At 47.9% G+C, this 24,757-nt stretch overlaps 2 protein-coding genes across 2 annotated transcripts in view; one reads left to right on the top strand and one right to left on the bottom strand.

The window, feature by feature from the left end:
* LOC138363225 (trichohyalin-like) overlaps positions 1 to 15,775 on the top strand; it is a 28,613-nt gene extending 12,838 nt beyond the window's left edge. Inside the window, exons 4-5 of the mRNA XM_069322229.1 lie at positions 9,592 to 10,788; positions 15,753 to 15,775. Coding sequence (XP_069178330.1) covers positions 9,592 to 10,788; positions 15,753 to 15,775 — 1,220 coding nt within the window. The remainder of the gene's footprint in view (positions 1 to 9,591; positions 10,789 to 15,752) is intronic.
* A 455-nt stretch (positions 15,776 to 16,230) lies between these two features.
* Positions 16,231 to 22,890, bottom strand: LOC123747711 (nucleolar protein dao-5-like). Its single transcript, XM_045729933.1, has 2 exons — positions 21,740 to 22,890; positions 16,231 to 17,035 (listed from the first exon to the last, which is right to left on the bottom strand). Exons 1-2 carry the CDS (start codon positions 22,888 to 22,890, stop codon positions 16,231 to 16,233), a joined length of 1,956 nt encoding a protein of 651 aa, XP_045585889.1.
* Positions 22,891 to 24,757: the final 1,867 nt, after the last annotated feature.

Genomic DNA, 24,757 nt, shown 5'->3' with positions numbered 1-24,757 from the left:
TGTAGTAACGCGCCAATTTAATTAAACATTCAGGAATGTGTCAGTGTCTGCTGGCTGGGAAATGTTAACCAGTCTTCCTCCGGACACCGAGGCGGCCAGACGTGCCGACGCCAGCACGCAGCCACCGGCCACTTGCTCAGGGTTGCTGTGTCTATCAATGCTCTTTCAATGACGTGACGTTGCCAATGACGTGGTCAATGGCAACGTCACCCTATGACTTAATCTTTGACGTGGTCAGTGGCTTAAAATTCGTAACTGTTGCCATGGTTTAGGTCCCCCAGGGTGTTGCCATGGGTTAGGACCTCAATATTCACCTAGTTGTGTTTGCGGGGGTTGAGCTTTGCTCTTTCGGCCCGCCTCTCAACTGTCAATCAACTGTTTACTAACTACTTTTTTTCCCCACACCACACACACACAATGGGTTGGGACGGGTGTAGATCATTGTATGTGTCAACAAACGGGCGGAAGAGACAAGCATGACTGTCAACAACAGGTTGGCGGTGGGAAAGGCATTGTTCCGACAGTTCACTTAACCGATATTCCCCCATATATATATATATATATATATATATATATATATATATATATATATATATATATATATATATATATATAGATAGATATATATATATATATATATACCGATATTGGTATTCATGTCAGGCTCTCTGTAGTGTGTATATATTGTTCTGTAGTTTTCCCATGCCTGGCCTCGAGCAATTCAAGTGTGTAGTCGAGCGCAAGAGCGCAGTGGTCGCTGGCGAGGAATACACTGAGATTGGAGAGGTAATAGAAGCCACCTCCATCCTCAAGCTGTAGGGTCAGATACGAGGAAGAACTGGAGCGTTAAGCGCTCAAATAACGCACAAAGTACATAGGGCCAGACGGGGGGTGGCACATAGATTGATGAAGATTAAGCAAACCAAGAGGTGGCACGGGCGTGAATAGCCCCGTAATGGTACATAGACCTAAACCTGGCGCTTATATTCTCAGATACGAAGGCGCTTTTCACCTCTTTTCCTCATCTCCACCCAGGCCCGGTCCTCCCTAAGGTTTCCCGACGTCAAGAAACTGTCTTACTAATGTACCCTTATCCTAACCTGACAGAGGTCTCAAAACAGAAAACGGGGGCAGTATGTCAATTTCGCGATCCGTCTATCATTTTCTAGTACGACAATTTTTGGCCTCAGGTAGTTTATATACGTCAAAATGCGACGTTCTATTAGGAGGACGAGTTGCACCACCCCCACTCTCCCTTCCCACCACTCTTCATTCCCGCCACTCTCCTTCCTTTCCCACCCCCTCCCCCCCCCCTCACCCGTCCCACCCCCGTCCCACACACCGCCCCACCACTCTCCCTCCCCACCACTCTCCCGCCCCACCACACTCCCGCCCCATCACTCTCCCTCCCCACCCGTCTCCCTCCCCACCACTCTCCCCACCACCACTCTCCCGCCCCACCACTCTCCCCACCACCACTCTCCCTCCCCACCACTCTCCCGCCCCACCACACTCCCGCCCCATCACTCTCCCTCCCCACCCCTCTCCCTCCCCACCACTCTCCCCACCACCACTCTCCCGCCCCACCACTCTCCCCACCACCACTCTCCCTCCCCACCACACTCCCTCCCCACCACTCTCCCCACCACCACTCTCCCTCCCCACCACACTCCCGCCCCACCACTCTCCCCACCACCACTCTCCCTCCCCACCACACTCCCGCCCCACCACTCTCCCCACCACCACACTCCCTCCCCACCACACTCCCGCCCCACCACACTCCACCACTAATGACGCATAACCAACATTATTACTTGCTGCGGGCTCCTCCTTGGGTTTTCAAGCACACACTCTTGCTCATCTGTCTCCTCCTCCCTTGTTGCTCCCCACCCCAGCCCACCCTTCATTATATATCCTCGGCCCCCCACACCCTTCCCCCACCTCAGCCCACCCTTCATTATATATCCTCGGCCCCCCCCACACCCTTCCCCCACACCAGCCCACCCTTCATTATACATCCTCGGTCCCCCTCACCCTTCCCCCACACCAGCCCGCCCTTCATTATATATCCTCGGCCCCCCCCACACCCTTCCCCCACCCCAGCCCACCCCCCCAGAGTACATCCTCAGCTAACCCATTCCCTTCAGCGCTAGAGGAGATAAGAACAGAGGAGATATGATCACGACATACAAGATTCCCGAGGGGATTGAACAATTTGGGCAAGAACAGCTTCTTTAAATTGGTAGAAAGCAGAACAAGATTCCATTGGTGGAAGCTGGAAACGCAAATGAGTCTAAGAAATATAAGGAGAGGTCAGCAAGTGGAATGTTCTAAGAGAAGTTGTGGAAGCCACCTCTCTCGTCACCTTCATGTCCAGATTCAACAAAATGCGAAGGACAGATTAGTTAAATTGTGACGGAACAGGTACATCAAGGCTGTTAGGCGGGGCATGGAGAGTTAGACCTCACTCCCCCGTAGTAGAGGATATCTTAGCATAGTTATGCTTAAATATCCATTCAGTTATACCTATTCTTGATAAAGAGTTGTGTGCTTCTTCAGAGAGAGAGTCAGTATATCCTTTCACGAACATAGATCATATTCACTCCCCCCAAAAAAGTACCATTTATCATGCCCGAGCCCACTTCTTGCGTGACTTAACTCTTCATCAATTAATCAATCAGCACCACCACCTCATCACACACACACACACACACACACACACACACACACACACACACACACACACACATACACACACACACACACACACACACACACACACACACACACACACACACACACATACACACACACACACACACACACACACACACACACACACACACACACACACACACACACACACACACACACACACACACACACACACACACACACACACCTACACACACACACGTACACATACACAAACAACCACTCACACACAACCACTCACACACCATTACCACACACTCTGGCACGAAATGCTTCGCTATCAAAACACTGGTTTTTCCCTGAAAGGAGATATTTCGCTCCTCCCCCAAGGGCTATCCATCATGTTACGAGACGGAGGAGAACGCTAAGACAACCATTAAGATGCTGAGGACTCCCATTACTATTCTGAGACGGGTCCTAATATACAAACTTCACGCTTCTCAGGCACGCTGGTAGGTGTTTACACACTCGCTTCATGCCATCAAGTTTTTTTTGGAGGGAACGGGATCTGTTTTTTTTAGTTTTGAAGTTCTGTTCGGAAAGTGTTTGTCTGGGGAGAGTGTGTCTTTGTTAGGTATAGTGGTCTGTTTGTGTCCAGTTGGCGGGAATTAGAGGGTGCAGGCGATGAGTCACAATAACGTGGCTAAAAGTATGTTGACCAGACCACATACTAGAAGATGAAGGGACGACGACGACGTTTCGGTCCGTCCTGGACCATTCTCATGTCGATTGTCTTGATAATTAGGGAGTGCATGCGTACACACACACACGCACACACACACACACACACATACACACACACACACACACACACACACACACACACACACACACACACACACGCACACGTAAATGCACATACATACACGTATACACGCACGCACATTATACGTCAAAGCGTTAAACGACAAAGAGTACTGGGAAGACGGGACACCAAGAGCGTAGTTCTCACCCTGTAACTACACTTAGGTAATTACACGCGCGCACACATGTACGCACATACACACCACATGCTGCGTGTGTGTGTTAGAATGTTTTCAGTTATGTAGTTAGAATGTAGTTAACAAATGGAATGCATTAGTCAGTAATGTGGTGGAAACACACTCCATACACGCAGTTTCAAGCGTAGACATGATAGGGCTCAATAGGCTCCGGAATCTGGACACCAGTTGAGAGGCGGGACCAAAGAGCCGAAGCTCAACCCACCCTCCCCTCTGCCAGCACGTCGAGGCGAGCACCACAGATTCTGAGTTCCTCTCACGTGTTCATTTTCTCTTCCCACATCACTCATTCGAGCAGCCGGAGACCTTATTAAATCATGCCGCTTATGTTTTACTCACCTAGCTGTACTCACCTAGGTGGACCCACCTAGCTGTACTCACCTAGGTGGACCCACCTAGCTGTACTCACCTAGGTGGACCAACCTAGCTGTACTCACCTAGACGGACCCACCTAGCTGTACTCACCTAGGTGGACCCACCTAGTTGTACTCACCTAGGTGGACCCACCTAGCTGTACTCACCTAGACGGACCCACCTAGCTGTACTCACCTAGGTGGACCTACCTAGCTGTACTCACCTAGGTGGACCCACCTAGCTGTACTCACCTAGGTGGACCTACCTAGCTGTACTCACCTAGGTGGACCCACCTAGCTGTACTCACCTAGGTGGACCCACCTAGCTGTACTCACCTAGGTGGACCTACCTAGCTGTACTCACCTAGGTGGACCCACCTAGCTGTACTCACCTAGCTGTACTCACCTAGATGGAACTACCTAGCTGTACTCACCTAGACGGACCCACCTAGCTGTACTCACCTAGGTGGACCCACCTAGCTGTACTCACCTAGCTGTACTCACCTAGGTGGACCCACCTAGCTGTACTCACCTAGGTGGACCCACCTAGCTGTACTCACCTAGGTGGACCTACCTAGCTGTACTCACCTAGGTGGACCTACCTAGCTGTACTCACCTAGGTGGACCTACCTAGCTGTACTCACCTAGGTGGACCTACCTAGCTGTACTCACCTAGGTGGACCTACCTAGCTGTACTCACCTAGGTGGACCTATCTAGCTGTACTCACCTAGGTGGACCTACCTAGCTGTACTCACCTAGGTGGACCTACCTAGCTGTACTCACCTAGGTGGACCTACCTAGCTGTACTCACCTAGGTGGACCTACCTAGCTGTACTCACCTAGGTGGACCCACCTAGCTGTACTCACCTAGGTGGACCCACCTAGCTGTACTCACCTAGGTGGACCCACCTAGCTGTACTCACCTAGGTGGACCTACCTAGCTGTACTCACCTAGGTGGACCTACCTAGCTGTACTCACCTAGGTGGACCTACCTAGCTGTACTCACCTAGGTGGACTACCTAGCTGTACTCACCTAGGTGGACCCACCTAGCTGTACTCACCTAGGTGGACCCACCTAGCTGTACTCACCTAGGTGGACCTACCTAGCTGTACTCACCTAGCTGTACTCGACTAGATATACTGGTGTAACTGTACTGACCTAGGTGTACTGACCTAGGTGTACACAGACTTCAGTGTGCTTGTTGAGGTGCGAGTACGCTCATTGACCTCACTTGAGATGTAGACTACCAACAGCGAGAGTAGCCAGGAGGCACACAACGTGACCTCTCAGTGTTGTGGTCGTAACTGCCTTGTTACACAACGCTGTAACATCACAACAGTACACGTACCGCTGTTAGGTGGCCCACGGGTGTAACACCATGGCGTTGTTATCATAAATCACAGCCATCTGCTCCTGTGACCTAAGGGTCAGAGCTGTCCCCGGCACGGGTCTCTTTCAGCCATATGACAGAAGTGTTTGGGCAACGTTTCCTTTTTTACCTGATGCCTCGGCAGTTAAGTAGGTACGTTGGAGTCAACTCACTGTTGTGGGTGGCATGCAGAGGAAGGTGAGCAGTGTGGCTAGGTAGACCTATCAGGGTTTTCTGTCTATGGATACTAGGAACTAACCGGGGGGGGGGGGGGACATATGCCTTTGAGCTGTTCGTAAATACTGATCTTTTCATAAAATTTCAGTGCGTGGCATTTTTTATCGTATCATGCTGCCCTGAGCGAACATTAATGTCATTCAATCACACGAAAAAAATTTGATTTGATTTCAAACAATTTTTGAATATTTGTATTCAAATTACACATTAAATATTTTATATGAATACTATATTATGGTGCTGTAATTGTCTGTAGTGTCATCATCATCACCCATCACACCATATGAGCAGTAGCAGAGTATTGTGCATCATATAATAAGTTATTATTTATGCCCGAATCTCTTGCCCGAAACGCTATGCGTACTAGTGCCTTAAGGTATTGTGTGTACTACATCTATCTTTAACTCTAACACAATGTTTGTACTGTAACGCTGCAACTATGTATGTACTCTTCCTAAATAAATTATTATTATTAGTGCTTCTACAGCAATACAACGTCCACATACACAAATATGTATATTCTCACACATCAACTGACCTCACTACAGTATACAATTATCTACCCCCAAAATTCGTGTGTCATTCCTATGAGAGAAAATATGCAAACATTCACTATTGAACCCTTACTATGCTCAATACGTATGATATCGCGCACTTAATATATCGCGTATGATATCAGGCTCTTAAATCGTTTAGCAGTTTAAGGGTTTATCATAAAATTAACATTACAAAACAGTATTATTCACTCTTCTCATTCACTCAGCTTAATCTAGAATGTAGAATCAGAATCTCATAAACCTCTACATTGGAAAGCCGGGCGAGTCACGATGGGTTTTCAATTCTCCCCCACTCGGATTACCGTTGACAGTCTTGTGAGTTACTGAAAACCGCGCCGCCTTATTGACTTTTTAGGTGTTTCACTTCTTGAAGTACGGCTGGAGTTACAGGTTTAATAACCCGGACGCAGGTTCGAATCTTCGTCACGGCCCTTGTGGATTTGTTCTTACAGGTTTAAGGTTCAGCTACTTGCAGGCACTCAATCCATCCTTGGTTATATTCTCCACATAAACCCATCCTGCCACTAACCCACCCCGCCACTAACCCACCCCGCCACTAACCCACCCGCCACTAACCCACCCCGCCACTAACCCACTCCGCCACTAACCCACCCCGCCACTAACCCACCCGCCACTAACCCACCCCGCCACTAACCCACTCCGCCACTAACCCACCCCGCCACTAACCCACCCCGCCACTAACCCACCCGCCACTAACCCACTCCGCCACAAACCCACCCGCCACTAACCCACTCCGCCACAAACCCACCCGCCACTAACCCACCCGCCACTAACCCACCCGCCATTAACCCACCCCACCACAAACCCACCCACCACTAACCCACCCCACCACAAACCCACCCGCCACTAACCCACCCCGCCACTAACCCACCCCGCCACTAACCCACCCGGCCACAAACCCACCCGCCACTAACCCACCCGCCACTAACCCACCCCGCCACAAACCACCCTGCCACCAACCCACCCCGCCACTAACCCACCCCGCCACTAACCCACCCCGCCACTAACCCACCCCGCCACTAACCCACCCCGCCACAAACCCACCCCACCACTAACCCACCCCGCCACTAACCCACCCCGCCACTAACCCACCCCGCCACCAACCCACCCTGCCACCAACCCACCCCGCCACGTGGGTTCCTTCCATCAAGCAGATGTAATACGCGTGCCAGATGTTCGGGAACGTTGTTGTGTTCACTTGAGGACAAGAAGAGGGGCGGAGATGAGGAAGATGAACAATAGAAAGATGCTGTAAAGAGGAAGCGAAGGAGGAGGAGGAAGCATGAATCATGGCTGCACAGATGATTCTGCTAATCCTATTAGCAAGAGAGCGAGAGCTGCATACGCTTTAATGAGTGAAAAATCGTTCCAAAATGCAAATGAGATAAAAAATAAAATACCCGGTTTTCGAACAGTGGCTTTTGAGCCGAGACAGAGGTAATTCACATTATTATGTCTCTTAAGTTACACTGAAGGGAGCACAAAGGGGAAGCACCGATCTGTGCTTGCTCAAGAAATGCTCTTCAAATGCCTTTGAAAGTTATAAGAAAATTACTGAAATAAGGAAGCCGTGAAAATCCCCTTGATCAAAGGTGATGCAGTTCCGGTGGATTCCCTTTCAGGTTTCAGAAGTTGTGGGACTGAACGAGCAGATATGTCGGCTGCTGGGGGGGGTGGGGGGGGGGGTGCAAATATATGCCATATATTGAATACTAAACGCTCATGACCCTTCTGTAAATCAGAGGTATCATCAGAAATCAGGAGCGTGATATGGTAATGGAGGGAACCCTCAGAGCCAGACTGTGAATCTGTAGGCTGGGACAATGCAGTTGTTGTTGTTATAGATTCAGCTACTCGGAACAAGTTCCAAGTAGCACGGGCTATGGTGAGCCCGTGGTGGACTTACCTGGCACACGAGCGGTGCTGTGTGGATACAATGCAGGCGCAGTGAGCACTCGTACTGTGCGAGAATAAGGTGGTCTTGGGAGAGAAGGAGGGAGGGGATTTATCAGGAGAAAGCGCCAAGCCATTACGACTATATAGCACTTAGAACTAGATCAAGATACGGATTTGGGATGGGACGGGGAGAGGAAGGAATGGTGCCCAACCTTTTGGACGGTCTCGGGGAATTGAACGCCGACCTGCATGAAGCGAGGCCGTCACTCTACGGTTCAGCACATGTGGTTGGCCATGTGGTCTGCGGGAGATGACCTGTAATAGCAAGAATTTGGGATAGAAACAACAGCTGAGACCACATCTGGAAACCTGGGGCCAGATTCACGAAGCAGTTACCCAAGCACTTACGAACTTGTCCATCTTTCCTCAATCTTTGTCGACTTTGTTTACAACTATTAAACAGTTAATGAGCTCCGAAGCACCAGGAGGCTGTTTATAACAATAACAACAGTTGATTAGCAAGTTTTCATGGTAGTAAACCGTTTAATAAATGTAACCAAAGCCGTCAAAGATCGAAGAAACATGTAGACGTTCGTAAGTACTTGCGTAACGTCTTCGTGAATCTGACCCATGGACCACATTTACGACTAAGCCACAGCTCAAGAAACTAGTGCCGGACTGAGACACATTAAAAATATGTGTGTGGCATGTGGGAGCCGGTCGGCCGAGCAGACAACACACTGGACTTGTGATCCTGTGGTCCCGGGTTCGATCCCAGGCGCCGGCGAGAAACAATAGGCAGAGTTTCTTTCACCCTATGCCCCTGTTACCTAGCAGTAAAATAGGTACCTGGGTGTTAGTCAGCTGTCACGGGCTGCTTCCTGGGGGTGGAGGCCTGGTCGAGGACCGGGCCGCGGGGACACTAAAAAGCCCCGAAATCATCTCAAGATAACCTCAAGATCACAAATCCAAAATGGGTTGCGTTAGTTACGCGTGAATATTAATTGGTGAATATTGATACGGTTTTACGATAATTTCTCCGCACTTTGGACCCGAACGTTGACGCGAGCTTAAGTGGTGGTAAGGGTTAATGGCCTTGTTTGACGAGTGTGTTCACAGTTCCCCCTTGTTTGGTTTTAAATTAATCGCGTAACGGGGAACATAGAACACTCACAACAGTTCACTAAACAACGGAGCACTCAACACAGAACACTGAGCACTCAACGCAGAACACGGAGCACTCAACACAGAACACTGAGCACTCAACGCAGAACACGGAGCACTCAACACAGAACACGGAGCACTCAACACAGAACACGGAGCACTCAACACAGAACACGAAGCACTCAACGCAGAACACGGAGCACTCAACGCAGAACACGAAGCACTCAACACAGAACACTGAGCACTCAACGCAGAACACGGAGCACTCAACACAGAACACGGAGCACTCAACGCAGAACACGGAGCACTCAACACAGAACACGTAGCACTCAACGCAGAACACGGAGCACTCAACACAGAACACGGAGCACTCAACACAGAACACGGAGCACTCAACACAGAACACGGAGCACTCAACACAGAACACGAAGCACTCAACACAGAACACGGAGCACTCAACGCAGAACACGGAGCACTCAACACAGAACACGAAGCACTCAACGCAGAACACGGAGCACTCAACACAGAACACGGAGCACTCAACGCAGAACACGGAGCACTCAACACAGAACACGAAGCACTCAACACAGAACACGGAGCACTCAACGCAGAACACGGAGCACTCAACACAGAACACGAAGCACTCAACGCAGAACACGGAGCACTCAACACAGAACACGGAGCACTCAACACAGAACACGAAGCACTCAACGCAGAACACGGAGCACTCAACACAGAACACGGAGCACTCAACACAGAACACGAAGCACTCAACGCAGAACACGGAGCACTCAACACAGAACACGGAGCACTCAACACAGAACACGGAGCACTCAACACAGAACACGAAGCACTCAACGCAGAACACGGAGCACTCAACACAGAACACGGAGCACTCAACACAGAACACGGAGCACTCAACACAGAACACGAAGCACTCAACGCAGAACACGGAGCACTCAACACAGAACACGGAGCACTCAACACAGAACACGAAGCACTCAACGCAGAACACGGAGCACTCAACACAGAACACGGAGCACTCAACACAGAACACGGAGCACTCAACGCAGAACACGGAGCACTCAACGCAGAACACGGAGCACTCAACGCAGAACACGGAGCACTCAACACAGAACACGGAGCACTCAACACAGAACACGTAGCACTCAACGCAGAACACGGAGCACTCAACACAGAACACGGAGCACTCAACACAGAACACGGAGCACTCAACACAGAACACGGAGCACTCAACGCAGAACACGGAGCACTCAACACAGAACACGGAGCTCTCAACACAGAACACGGAGCACTCAACACAGAACACGGAGCACTCAACGCAGAACACGGAGCACTCAACACAGAACACGGAGCACTCAACGCAGAACACGCAACACTCAACACAGAACACGAAGCACTCAACACAGAACACGAAGCACTCAAACACAGAACACGGAGCTCTCAACACAGTACACACAACACTCATCGCGCAACACTCAACACAGAACACGCAACACTCAACACGCAACACTCTACACAGAACACGGAGCACTCAACACAGTACACACAACACTCATCGCGCAACACTCAACACAGAACACGCAACACTCACTACAGTACACGCAACACTCAACACAAAACACGCAACACTCAACACGCAACACTCTACACAGAACACGCAACACGCCGAGGAGGGGCCCCCGAGAAGTCAGCCGTAGCCAGCAACAATACACATGTCAGCTGCCTAAGTAACTCAACCACCATGGATAAATCCGTCTCCATAATCCGCCAATCAGCGGATTCATTTGTATCATTTGCTTCAACCACAGACGTCCCTATTCACGTATAATGCTAACTAGCAAGCATATATTTCCCTCTGTCCTCCGTGGGAAGGATTAGAGATCTGTAAGACAACAAATTGGCTATTGATCAGTTGTTGCACAACCACAGAGTTGCTCAATCAACTGTAGAGGGCGATTGAAGAACTTTTTTTTAAAGGTAGGTTTCAAACACCTCGTAAGAGACCAAGACTTCCCCCTCCCAGGAATGTTAAGCTGCCGGTTGGTGGTTAACGATTCTCATACCGAGGTGAACTGGCGATCTGGGTTCCTGTGGGAGGGTTGTGGGACGGTTTGGGGTTCCGGTGGGGTGGGGGTGGGATAGGTAGGAGGGGTAGGATGGTCTGGTCTGGTGGAAGGGAGATGGTGGTGGGGAGGGAATGAGCGGGATGAAAGAAATTGAGAAAAGTATAGACAGAATGTGGGTAGGATGGAATGGGGAGAGAAGGGAGAAATAAAGAATAGAGGGAAGAGGTGGGAGATGAGAAAATAGAATTAGGTAAATGACGAATAGACGAAGGAAGGTAGTGAAGGCGTAGAGAAGGAAATAGAGGATGATAACGAGGGTAATAGAGCAGTTCTTCCACTCCATCCCAAGAATTGACAATGTCATTATCTTGCTTCAATTATTTGTCAGTTGACAACTTCCTCTTCCCCCCCTCTTTTGTGTGTCTATTGAACTAGGCGGGTGTGGCACGAGGTGTTTCCATTGTCGGATATCGTAAAAGCATTCCTAATTGTTTTTAGCCCAAATTATATGTTGCAGTAACGGTCTCTCTCTCTCTCTCTCTCTCTCTCTCTCTCTCTCTCTCTCTCTCTCTCTCTCTCTCTCTCTCTCTCTCTCTCTCTCTCTCTCTCTCTCTCTCTCTCTCTCTCTCTCTCTCTCTCTCTCTCTCTCTCTCTCTCTCTCTCTCTCTCTCTCTCTCTCTCTCTCTCTCTCTCTCTCCCCCTCCCTCCCTCTCTCCCTCCCTCTCTCCCTCCCCCTCCCCCACCAAGCCCAGGAAGACGAGACAGAAATGACAGTGTGCAATGGACGGAGACTCTTCATCCCTTCCCGCGACATTGCACCTGTCCAGCCGCTCGGTCAAGTGCAACATTGCCAGCTGGTCCTGCCTCAGGCCTGCTGCCACCACCTGTGGCTCACCACCTGAAGACTCGTGTGCCTGACAGCCTCCACCAGCTGTACACCAGGAGGGAAGAGTGTTGAGCCGTGATTAAGGTCATGCACCACTGACCTTCACTCTCTCTGTCTTTCCCGTCCAATGTCACTCGACTCTGTACAATACTGGAAATATCGTTATGTGTTCTTATTAAACACACACACACGAAAATATTTTACAGACAGGTGGGTAGACAGAAAAGGTAAAGCTATATGTTTACAGACAGAAAGGTAGGTAGACAGGATAATAAAAACTCTGTCTAATCAAAAATACTCATTTATTTTATTTTGATTAAGTCGTTCATTAGAGCTTTGAGGCTCTATGGCTCTAAATGGTTTATCCTGCCACCTCGACTCTACTCTAATTTTCTACGTTATGGTGCCTCATGCTTAATTTAGGCTCTACTACTCGGTACATAGTCATTAACGGTGACGCCGTTGGGAGTCGTTAGTAGCTTGTTTGTCGTGGTTAGGGCTTAGTGGAGCTGTCAGGATTCCTGGGGCAGGATTTATTATCATTACAACATGCGGGACGTTTTCAGTCTAGTAGGTACGAGTAACGTAATGAATCAGGTGTGTGTGTGTGTGTGTGTGTGTGTGTGTGTGTGTGTGTGTGTGTGTGTGTGTGTGTGTGTGTGTGTGTGTGTGTGTATTTACTATTTGTGCCTGGAGAATTGAGCTATTAGCCAGCTTGGACCCAGCCTTTCTAATCCATCTATTTTTCCTCTATTATATGCCTACTACATATATTTCTCTAACACACACACACACACACACACACACACACACACACACACACACACACACACACACACACACACACACACACACACACAGGCAACAAAAATAATTATCCTTCTACGACCAGGCAACAAAAATAAGGCAAGAAAGAGAAGGGTGGGCAGACTGCATATTTTTGGATTGTCAGAAAGCCTTTGATACAGTGCCACACAAGAGGCTAGTGCAAAAGTTGGAGATGCAGGCTGGAGTGAGAGGGAAGGTACTCCGGTGGATAGAGGAATACCTAAGCAACAGGAGACAACGAGTCTGTGTGAGGGGTGAGGTCTCAGATTGGCGAGACGTCACAAGTGGAGTCCCGCAGGGGTCAGTCCTTGGACCTATACTGTTTCTGGTATATGTAAATGATCTCCCAGAGGGTATAGATTCGTTCCTCTCAATGTTTGCCGACGATGCAAAAATTATGAGGAGGATTGAAACAGAGGATGATAGTAGGAGGCTACAAGATGACCTGGATAGACTGAGTGAATGGTCCAACAAATGGCTGTTGAAGTTCAACCCGAGTAAATGCAAAGTAATGAAACTAGGAAGTGGAAACAGGAGGCCAGGCACAGGATACAGAATAGGAGATGAAGTACTTAATGAAACAGACAGAGAGAAAGATCTAGGAGTTGATATCACACCAAACCTGTCTCCTGAAGCCCACATAAAGAGAATAACGTCTGCGGCATATGCGAGGCTGGCTAACATCAGAACGGCGTTCAGGAACCTGTGTAAGGAATCATTCAGAATCTTGTACACCACATATGTAAGACCAATCCTGGAGTATGCGGCCCCAGCATGGAGCCCGTACCTTGTCAAGCACAAGACGAAGCTGGAAAAAGTCCAAAGGTATGCTACTAGACTAGTCCCAGAACTAAGAGGCATGAGTTATGAGGAAAGGCTGCGGGAAATGCACCTCACGACACTGGAAGACAGAAGAGTAAGGGGGGACATGATCACAACCTACAAAATCCTCAGGGGAATCGACCGGGTAAACAAGGATGAACTATTCAACACTGGTGGGACGCGAACAAGGGGACACAAGTGGAAGCTGAGTACCCAAATGAGCCACAGAGACGTTAGAAAGAACTTTTTCAGTGTCAGAGTAGTTAGTAAATGGAATGCATTAGGAAGTGATGTGGTGGAGGCTGACTCCATACACAGTTTCAAATGTAGATATGATAGAGCCCAATAGGCTCAGGAATCTGTACACCAGTTGATTGACGGTTGAGAGGCGGGACCAAAGAGCCAGAGCTCAACCCCCGCAAGCACAATTAGGTGAGTACAATTAGGTGAGTACACAAGCGCGCGCTCACGTGTGAACACACATTCCAAGGAAGCAGCCCGTAGCAGCTGTGTCTCAGGTACCTATTTACTGCTAGGTGAACAGATGCATCAGGATGAAAGAAACTCTACCCATTTGTTTCGACCTCGATCGGAAATAGGACAATGAGACAGGGTGTAAGAGAAACCAGAGGAGCTGGAAAGCTCAAGAAAGAGGCAATTCCAAAGTTTTAAATAATAAAAAATGAGCTTGTATTAGACATCAGGCCAAGATTACCACTTGATTGAGGGATTACCACTTGATTACCACTTGATTACCACTTGATTGAGGGATTACCACTTGATTACCACTTGATTACCACTTGATTGAGGGATTACCACTTGATTACCACTTGATTGAGGGATTACCACTTGATTACCACTTGATTACCACTTGATTGAGGGATATTCGAATCATAGTTGACGGACCTGAGGACAGCTCCCCAGGAACCTGGCCAAGGAGTCATTCAGAGAACACTAAACATAGGCAACAGTCTGCAACACTTGCTTGGGACATCCTAGGCAAGTTCTCAACACATGTGGCAAGTTCTCAACACATGTGGCAAGTTCTCAACACATGTGGCAAGTTCTCAACACATGTGGCAAGTTCTCAACACATGTGACAAGTTCTCAACACATGTGGCAAGTTCTCAACACATGTGGCAAGTTCTCAACACATGTGGCAAGTTCTCAACACATGTGGCAAGTTCTCAACACATGTGGCAAGTTCTCAACACATGTGGCAAGTTCTCAACACATGTGGCAAGTTCTCAACACATGTGTGAGTTCAGAAGCTTGCCTCAACACCGATTCCATATATTGCAAAAATGGGACTTGTAAATAAGAGAACCGTATCTCATCAAAAAAAAGTTCAATAAAGCAATAAGTACCATATATATGACTACAACATAAAAGATACTAAAGATATAGCAAAAGTGTAGAGCTATATCTAGAGCTATATATCCCTAGTGTGTCTCAGAGTACACAGAGATACACTAGGGATAAACACAGCTAGGTAAAAACAGGTAAATGCTACTAGGGATAAGCACAGCTAGGTAAAAACAGACAGGTAAAAGCATCAGGTAACTGGAAGTAATTTATAGCAGCTAAGTCGAAAAAAACGTGGTAGGAACAGCTGGGGGGAAAAGTCTACGTTCGCCCGCAGCCAGGTTTCAATTACTCTGTTCAATATATAATTTTTATAACCTGAGGGAAGTAGACAGCGCTTTTGATTTCCTCTACTTTGTGGATATTTGTTTATGATTACATGTATGATAAAAATAATGATAATAATAATACAATGAATGATAATACAAATATTGTATTATTAAAGGAATAAAAAAGGAAAAGAAGTAGAATTAACAAAAACAGAAGAGGAACAGTAAATAGGAGAGAGCATCGAGAGGAGGAATACGACTTGGAATATAATTTAACACACGACGTATAATGAGAGCAAATAAACTAATGTTTCAGGTGTATAAATGAAGCAGGTGTGTGGGAGATAACTCTAAAGTCCAGTTTGAGATCATAACTTTATCCTCGTGTGTGAAATGATCATGTGTGTGTGTGTGTGTGTGTGTGTGTGTGTGTGTGTGTGTGTGTGTGTGTGTGTGTGTGTGTGTGTGTGTGTGTGTGATGTTGTTAATATGAGGAGCCATTCTCATCCCTCTTCCCTAAGCGTGTACAGTTGCATACATACACCGCCTCACATGTATGTATGTATAGTGTGTATGCATAGATATACACTAGCCAACAACTCAGATGCCAGATATACATCTAGACCCCTGGATGCTGCGACAGGGAGATACGAATCAGGCGACACAGGGAACAGGAGGCAGCGGGGACTCCAGACTAGGAGCATCCCACCATGTCTGAGGAAACAAAGGAGACGCTGACTTCGTCCTTGTGTGGGATGGGGAGAGGTTGGCTTCTTCCTTGTGTGGGATGAGGAGAGGTTGCCTTCTTCCTTGTGTGGGATGGGGGGAGGTTGGCTTCTTCCTTGTGTGGGATGAGGAGAGGTTGGCTTCTTCCTTGTGTGGGATGAGGAGAGGTTGGCTTCTTCCTTGTGTGGGATGGGGGAGGTTGGCTTCTTCCTTGTGTGGGATGAGGAGAGGTTGGCTTCTTCCTTGTGTGGGATGAGGAGAGGTTGGCTTCTTCCTTGTGTGGGATGGGGGGAGGTTGGCTTCTTCCTTGTGTGGGATGAGGAGAGGTTGGCTTCTTCCTTGTGTGGGATGGGGGGAGGTTGGCTTCTTCCTTGTGTGGGATGAGGAGAGGTTGGCTTCTTCCTTGTGTGGGATGGGGAGAGGTTGGCTTCTTCCTTGTGTAGGATGGGGAGAGGTTGGCTTCTTCCTTGTGTAGGATGGGGAGAGGCTGGCTTCTTCCTTGTGTAGGATGGGGAGAGGCTGGCTTCTTCCTTGTGTAGGATTGGGAGAGGCTGGCTTCTTCCTTGTGTAGGATGGGGAGAGGTTGGCTTCTTCCTTGTGTAGGATGGGGAGAGGCTGGCTTCTTCCTTGTGTAGGATGGGGAGAGGTTGGCTTCTTCCTTGTGTAGGATGGGGAGAGGCTGGCTTCTTCCTTGTGTAGGATGGGGAAAGGCTGGCTTCTTCCTTGTGTAACACTGTAAAGTGTTTGGTTTAGTTTAATACATACATAGAGTACATGAGTCACAGACAAGGATCTGAGAGGCGCCAGTTGTCTGCCTGAGAACTCACACCTCAAAGCGTTAATGACCCCAAGTGACCTGAGGTCAGATCATGCGAATTTCACCTTGCTTCTGATAATCTCTTAGTTGTAGTCTGGTAGCCTTCAAACATGCCAACGTTTAAGGAGTGGCTTGGTAGAGTGCCGGAGGCTATCTACTTGTGGGCGGAGTTAGCTACTAGGTTCCCCAATATAAACTCGGAGAGCTATCGAGCATGGAGGATTAAATCAAGAGAACAGCAGACGAGCAGAGCAGAGGAGACGGCCCTAGCAGGGAGGCTGTCGGCCGGCAGGGCGGGAGTCTCTGTCAACTACAGACCCCCCCCCCCCCTCTCTATTCAACTTAGACTCAGTCCTCGGTGAGTGAACATTAAGGTGACTTGTCGTGTTTTACAAGTGTTGTGTGACGATCAGGGGCAGTCAATTGTAGTGTTCTCAGATTCTTGGAGGATGACTCACTTTGAATATTAATCTTTAACATTTTAATTGGATTGCTTAAGTTATGATATTTATCATGAAAAATATAATTGTTGAATTTATTATTTAAATGGTCTTTCACTGTGTCCCTAGAGTTGAGTTGAGGTGAGAAAGCCTCGGGGATTATTGGTTCCCTGATTTTAATGAGTACATGGTACAGAGGGAACATACTAATAATGAACTCATGATAACATCTTTTGAGAATTTTGTGATACAGGCAAGTTCCATTCCTTGTCTTGTATGTAATGATCATGAATGGATGGTGGCAGCATTTCGTCTTCTACTATCTACTCTTCTACTTCTACTATCTACTCTTCTACTTCTACCTATCTACACCTCTCCCTCCACCCCCTCTCTAAACTCTCACTTTCAACTAATGACCCTCCTCGCTCCTCCCACCTCTCTACCTCTCACCCCAAACCCTCACTAATTACTTCACTTTTCATTTCTTTCCTTTCGTTTCCTCTTATACGTTTGTGGCAATGATTTTGTATTCTAGAGTTCTCTCTAGAGTTTCGGGTAACTGATCCAGTTACGGCGCCTTGTAGTCTTAGCACCTAGGTAGTCAAATACCTAGGTTACAAGGTGTTGAACGAGAGAGGTTGCCTTAGGAACTCTGGAGGTGCTCTAGAATAGTTAGCTAACTGGGGACGGGATAACGGACAAGAGAGAGCTGTTTCCCCCGGCCTCGTTAGTTAACTGGGGGGTGGAATAATGGACAAGATAGAGCTATTTCCCCCCACCCCCCGTTACAATGTTGGCAGCGGTGTTGAACAATGTTGTAGGTAGTTGGTGTTCTTTTAACATTGTTCAGTCCCACGTGTCCTTTTGCCGCTCAGGCGCTATCAGGGAGATCTTGACAGGTGTTTACTTTCGCGATTTAGCGAGTTTTCAGGTTAGGAGATTGTGATTCTCTGGTGTTGTGGTTTAGTGATTTTGTGAGTTTTGTGTAGTTCAGGGAATGTTCACCAGAACTTGCGTGTGTAGTGATTTATGTTAGTGATAAGATTTGGCGATTTTGGGAACTTAGCGGTGTTGGTAGTGCAGGTCAGCTGAGTGTGACAGGTGACCTCGCATGTCCCACGGGGACACCCAGCCACCGCTGGTCTCCAGGTCAGTGGGGAGTGGCAGGTGTAGTTCTTAAGTAGTTTAAGTGTGGTTCTGCTCAGATTATTGCGATCGACTGTTTTACTCCATTTGAACGCAATAACCCGAGGTGTACTGGTCTTGTACAGCATGCTAGGGGGAGGCTTAGTATGTCAGTAGACTTCACGTTGGGGACGCTCGACGTTAGATAGTCTGGTCACAGGGGTGGCAACAGTTTGGAGTTGTTGACCGGCGGAGATGCTAGGGAAACACTCTGGGTCACGTAGGTGGCTGTAGGTTAAGGGTGGGAGTAACGGTTAATTATGTACTTAAGATTAGGAACGGTATAGTTAAGTTAGGCTAGTGTTTGGTCTATTAGTTTTGATATTTATTGTGGAGATTGGTTTAGTGACAAATTAAGTAGTGATGACCTTATTCTCTCTTCTCTAACTTTACTCTGTTACTGTTTTATGTTCCACCAAGTCAGTATCATTCAGAGTTAATTGGATTATTAAAATTTAAGTGTAGTTGTTGCCAGGAGGAGAGCTTATAATTGGACTGTGTGAACCCTATACAAACTACAGGGTCACACAACAAGATGGAACACGGGTATTGTCGCCTTTCTGTTCACCCACAGGTGGGAGCCAGAAGAGAGGAGAGACACACATACAAAAGAGGGAGACGGCTGCTGTGTACCATACTCACGGGCGTTTATCACCACCACCACGACCAGCCCACTACTTGGAGGTCATGGCTCCACCACCATCACCACCCCAGGGGACCCCAAGATGCAGCCCTCTCGGTCAGTCAACATTGGTCTACCCAGTGGACCCCAGGACGGACGGACCCCAGCGGACCCCAAGACGGACTGGACCCCAGGTCGTTCTGCAGACGACCCCAGACGACCCAGTAAAGATGGAAGAGGAGCAACAACGACTCCAGTCTGTCCCACCAACATCGGTCTACCCAGGATGGACCCCAGGACGGACGGACCCCAATGGACCCCAGGTCGCTTGTCAAAGACCCATGGGAGGAGGAAGAGAGAAGAAAGAAGAAAGAAGAAGAAGAAGATAAGACAAGCTGAGTGAGACACGATGCCTCGTGTTCCTTGCTGGTGTCAGCATCATTGCATGGAGCGTAATTGCAAGACAGGATCGTTTGCCTTAACTGGCCGCCCCTCCTGCAAGCATGTTGCTCTGTTGAATGATTCTTCCTGTGTCGTGCGGACTTGATGTGGCTGTCAGAAGTAGCTCTCTGAAGGAGGCGTGCTGGAGCAACAGGGAGGAAGAAGAGTAGGATGGGATTTCTACTGTTGGCAACTATATGAAGGTCTCGAAACTTGTAGTCCCTATAGCTGTGAAGAACCCCAATATACGTCTCTCATGGTGACTGACGTAGGGCCAATTACAGATCAGCTGGGACAACCGAATTCCACGGTCCTGTGCGCAGTTCAAGTAGTAACGGCTTTCGGGTTGACCAAGGGTTGTTGTGCGTTAACGACGGAGAAGCGACGGAGGCAGTTGTGTTGAAGAAATGTGGTACAGGATTATCTACAAGACCAAGCAGTGACGTCGCCCAGCCAGAGACAATGGACGTCTGTCTATATATTTCATTTTTTTAGAGTAGGATGATGTATATTTGTTTAGCTAGGATGTATTTTTTTTTTCGTTAATAAAGTTGTTGCACACAGCTAGCTTGCTTTAGCAGTGTTGCAAAAACTTTATTTCGGGGAGAAGGGGAGATGTAACACTGTAAAAGTGTTTGGTTTAGTTTAATACATACATAGAGTACATGAGTCACAGACAAGGATCTGAGAGGCGCCAGTTGTCTGCCTGAGAACTCACACCTCAAAGCGTTAATGACCCCAAGTGACCTGAGGTCAGATCATGCGAATTTCACCTTGCTTCTGATAATCTCTTAGTTGTAGTCTGGTAGCCTTCAAACATGCCGACGTTTAAGGAGTGGCTTGGTAGAGTGCCGGAGGCTATCTACTTGTGGGCGGAGTTAGCTACTAGGTTCCCCAATATAAACTCGGAGAGCTATCGAGCATGGAGGATTAAATCAAGAGAACAGCAGACGAGCAGAGCAGAGGAGACGGCCCTAGCAGGGAGGCTGTCGGCCGGCAGGGCGGGAGTCTCTGTCAACTACAGACCCCCCCCCTCTCTATTCAACTTAGACTCAGTCCTCGGTGAGTGAACATTAAGGTGACTTGTCGTGTTTTACAAGTGTTGTGTGACGATCAGGGGCAGTCAATTGTAGTGTTCTCAGATTCTTGGAGGATGACTCACTTTGAATATTAATCTTTAACATTTTAATTGGATTGCTTAAGTTATGATATTTATCATGAAAAATATAATTGTTGAATTTATTATTTAAATGGTCTTTCACTGTGTCCCTAGAGTTGAGTTGAGGTGAGAAAGCCTCGGGGATTATTGGTTCCCTGATTTTAATGAGTACATGGTACAGAGGGAACATACTAATAATGAACTCATGATAACATCTTTTGAGAATTTTGTGATACAGGCAAGTTCCATTCCTTGTCTTGTATGTAATGATCATGAATGGATGGTGGCAGCATTTCGTCTTCTACTATCTACTCTTCTACTTCTACTATCTACTCTTCTACTTCTACCTATCTACACCTCTCCCTCCACCCCCTCTCTAAACTCTCACTTTCAACTAATGACCCTCCTCGCTCCTCCCACCTCTCTACCTCTCACCCCAAACCCTCACTAATTACTTCACTTTTCATTTCTTTCCTTTCGTTTCCTCTTATACGTTTGTGGCAATGATTTTGTATTCTAGAGTTCTCTCTAGAGTTTTGGGTAACTGATCCAGTTACGGCGCCTTGTAGTCTTAGCACCTAGGTAGTCAAATACCTAGGTTACAACGTGTTGAACGAGAGAGGTTGCCTTAGGAACTCTGGAGGTGCTCTAGAATAGTTAGCTAACTGGGGACGGGATAACGGACTAGAGAGAGCTGTTTCCCCCGGCCTCGTTAGTTAACTGGGGGGTGGAATAATGGACAAGATAGAGCTATTTCCCCCACCCCCCGTTACACTTGTGTAGGATGGGGAGAGGCTGGCTTCTTCCTTGTGTAGGATGGGGAGAGGTTGGCTTCTTCCTTGTGTGGGATGGGGAGACGTTGGCTTCTTCCTTGTGTAGGATGGGGAGAGGCTGGCTTCTTCCTTGTGTAGGATGGGGAGAGGCTGGCTTCTTCCTTGTGTAGGATGGGGAGAGGCTGGCTTCTTCCTTGTGTAGGATGGGGAGAGGCTGGCTTCTTCCTTGTGAAGGATGGGGAGAGGTTGGCTTCTTCCTTGTGTGGGATGGGGAGACGTTGGCTTCTTCCTTGTGTAGGATGGGGAGAGGCTGGCTTCTTCCTTGTGTAGGATGGGGAGAGGTTGGCTTCTTCCTTGTGTGGGATGGGGAGACGTTGGCTTCTTCCTTGTGTGGGATGGGGAGAGGCTGGCTTCTTCCTTGTGTAGGATGGGGAGAGGCTGGCTTCTTCCTTGTGTGGGATGGGAAGACGTTGGCTTCTTCCTTGTGTAGGATGGGGAGAGGCTGGCTTCTTCCTTGTGTAGGATGGGGAGAGGCTGGCTTCTTCCTTGTGTGGGATGGGGGAGGTTGGCTTCTTCCTTGTGTAGGATGGGGAGAGGCTGGCTTCTTCCTTGTGTAGGATGGGGAGAGGCTGGCTTCTTCCTTGTGTAGGATGGGGAGAGGTTGGCTTCTTCCTTGTGTGGGATGGGGAGACGTTGGCTTCTTCCTTGTGTAGGATGGGGAGAGGCTGGCTTCTTCCTTGTGTAGGATGGGGCGAGGTTGGCTTCTTCCTTGTGTGGGATGGGGAGACGTTGGCTTCTTCCTTGTGTAGGATGGGGCGAGGTTGGCTTCTTCCTTGTGTGGGATGGGGAGACGTTGGCTTCTTCCTTGTGTAGGATAGGGCGAGGTTGGCTTCTTCCTTGTGTGGGATGGGGGGAGGTTGGCTTCTTCCTTGTGTGGGATGAGGAGATGTTGGCTTCTTCCTTGTGTGGGATGGGGAGAGGTTGGCTTCTTCCTTCTGTAGGATGGGGGGAGGTTGGCTTCTTCCTTGTGTGGGATGGGGGGAGGTTGGCTTCTTCCTTGTGTGGGATGGGGGGAGGTTGGCTTCTTCCTTGTGTGGGATGGGGGGAGGTTGGCTTCTTCCTTGTGTGGGATGGGGAGACGTTGGCTCCATCTTTGTGTGGAATGAAAGGGGCTGTTTTCCTTCTCTTGTCGGATAGAAGTGATTAAATTGAGTGGTTTGGTTTTTCATGTAGAGTTGATGGAATGGGAAGGACAGCCAGGTTTAGCGTTATAGATCTTAGTAAATGGAAAGGGTGTAACACTTAAAGCGCTTGAATATATGATATTATATACGTAACGTAACACCTAATCTATCTCCTGAGGCACATATAAATAGGATAACGACAGCAGCGTACTCTATACTGGCAAAAGTTAGAACATCATTCAGAAACCTAAGTAAGGAGGCATTTAGGGCGCTTTACACTGCCTACGTAAGGCCAGTCTTAGAGTATGCCGCCTCATCATGGAGTCCCCATCTGAAGAAGCATATAATGAAACTGGAAAAAGTTCAGAGGTTTGCAACGAGACTCGTCCCAGAGCTACGAGGGATGGGGTATGAGGAGCGCCTGAGGGAACTGTGCCTTACGACACTAGAAAGAAGAAGGGAGAGGGGGGACATGATAGGAACGTATAAGATACTCAGAGGGATTGACAGAGTGGACATAGACGAAATGTTCACACGTAATAGTAACAGAACGAGAGGACATGGATGGAAGCTTGAAACTCAGATGAGTCACAGAGATGTCAGGAAGTTTTCTTTTAGCGTGAGAGTAGTGGGGAAATGGAATGCACTTCAGGAACAGGTTGTGGAAGCAAATACTATTCATAATTTTAAAACCAGGTATATTAGGGAAATGGGACAGGAGTCATTGCTGTAAACAACCGATGCTCGAAAGGCGGGATCCAAGAGTCAATGCTCGATCCTGCAGACACAACTAGGTGAGTACAACTAGGTGAGTACACACACACACACACACTTATAATAATGATACCAGATCTTGTGCATTTATCTTAATTACAAATCTTAGTGGAGTTTCTCATTCTATGAACAAATTAATTACCGAGAACAGCAATTTATTTTACTTGCAAGAAAAGGAAAAATCAGACTCTAAATCAAAATTAATTTACTATTCACTACACATTTTAGTTTAACTATCAGGAACAAGGTCAAAACAAATTATTTGTTAATCATATTAATTAAAGATATAATTATATTGAATTTGGTAATTACAATAATTAAAAGATTAATAATTATATACGAGTTAAACATGGATGAAAATATTAAAACAAACGCGTTAAAACGTCAGTTGACTGTGTAACATTTTTTTTTATTCCAGAGTAATAAGTGGTATTTGCTAATTGCTTATGCCTTCAATGTATAGAAAATGACTATTATTCCTACACGAACGGTCTCACTTCATGCAGGTCGCCGTTCAATCCCCGACCGTCCAAGTGGTTGGGCACCATTCCTTTCCCCCCAGCCCATCCCTAATCTTTATCTTGACCCCTTCCCAGTGCTATACAGTAATGTCTTGGCGCTTTCCACCCTGACAAGTTGCCTGGAAGGGAAGGCCGCTCGTGCCTGTAACATGTTTGTAACCCGAACGAACGAGTTTACAAACACGTTACAGACACGAGCGGGTTTGTAACCCCGATCTTCGTTGACTGCGCCTCCAGGAGCCTCTAAGCCGCACTGCTTTCTGATGAAGATAAGCAGCCCGTCTCTTGCCCCCCGGGTCACTGGGCGCGGCTCTTACACGGGATTACAACATCATCAAGACCTTGCTGTGAGGAGAGTGGCTGCCAGGTCACCAGAGACTTGAAAATCTCTCGAAAAACAACTCGATTCTACATCTTTTACGGTAAATTTTTTCGGGTAAGAGGTATAAATACATGTTAATTATTCAGGCGATGAGTCCCAATAACGTGGCTAAAGTATGTTGACCAGACCACACACTAGAAGGTGAAGGGACTTGAGA

This window comes from Procambarus clarkii, chromosome 10 (genome assembly GCF_040958095.1).
Source record: "Procambarus clarkii isolate CNS0578487 chromosome 10, FALCON_Pclarkii_2.0, whole genome shotgun sequence".
NCBI lineage: Eukaryota > Metazoa > Arthropoda > Malacostraca > Decapoda > Cambaridae > Procambarus > Procambarus clarkii.
This window is presented reverse-complemented; position numbering and strand designations above follow the sequence as displayed.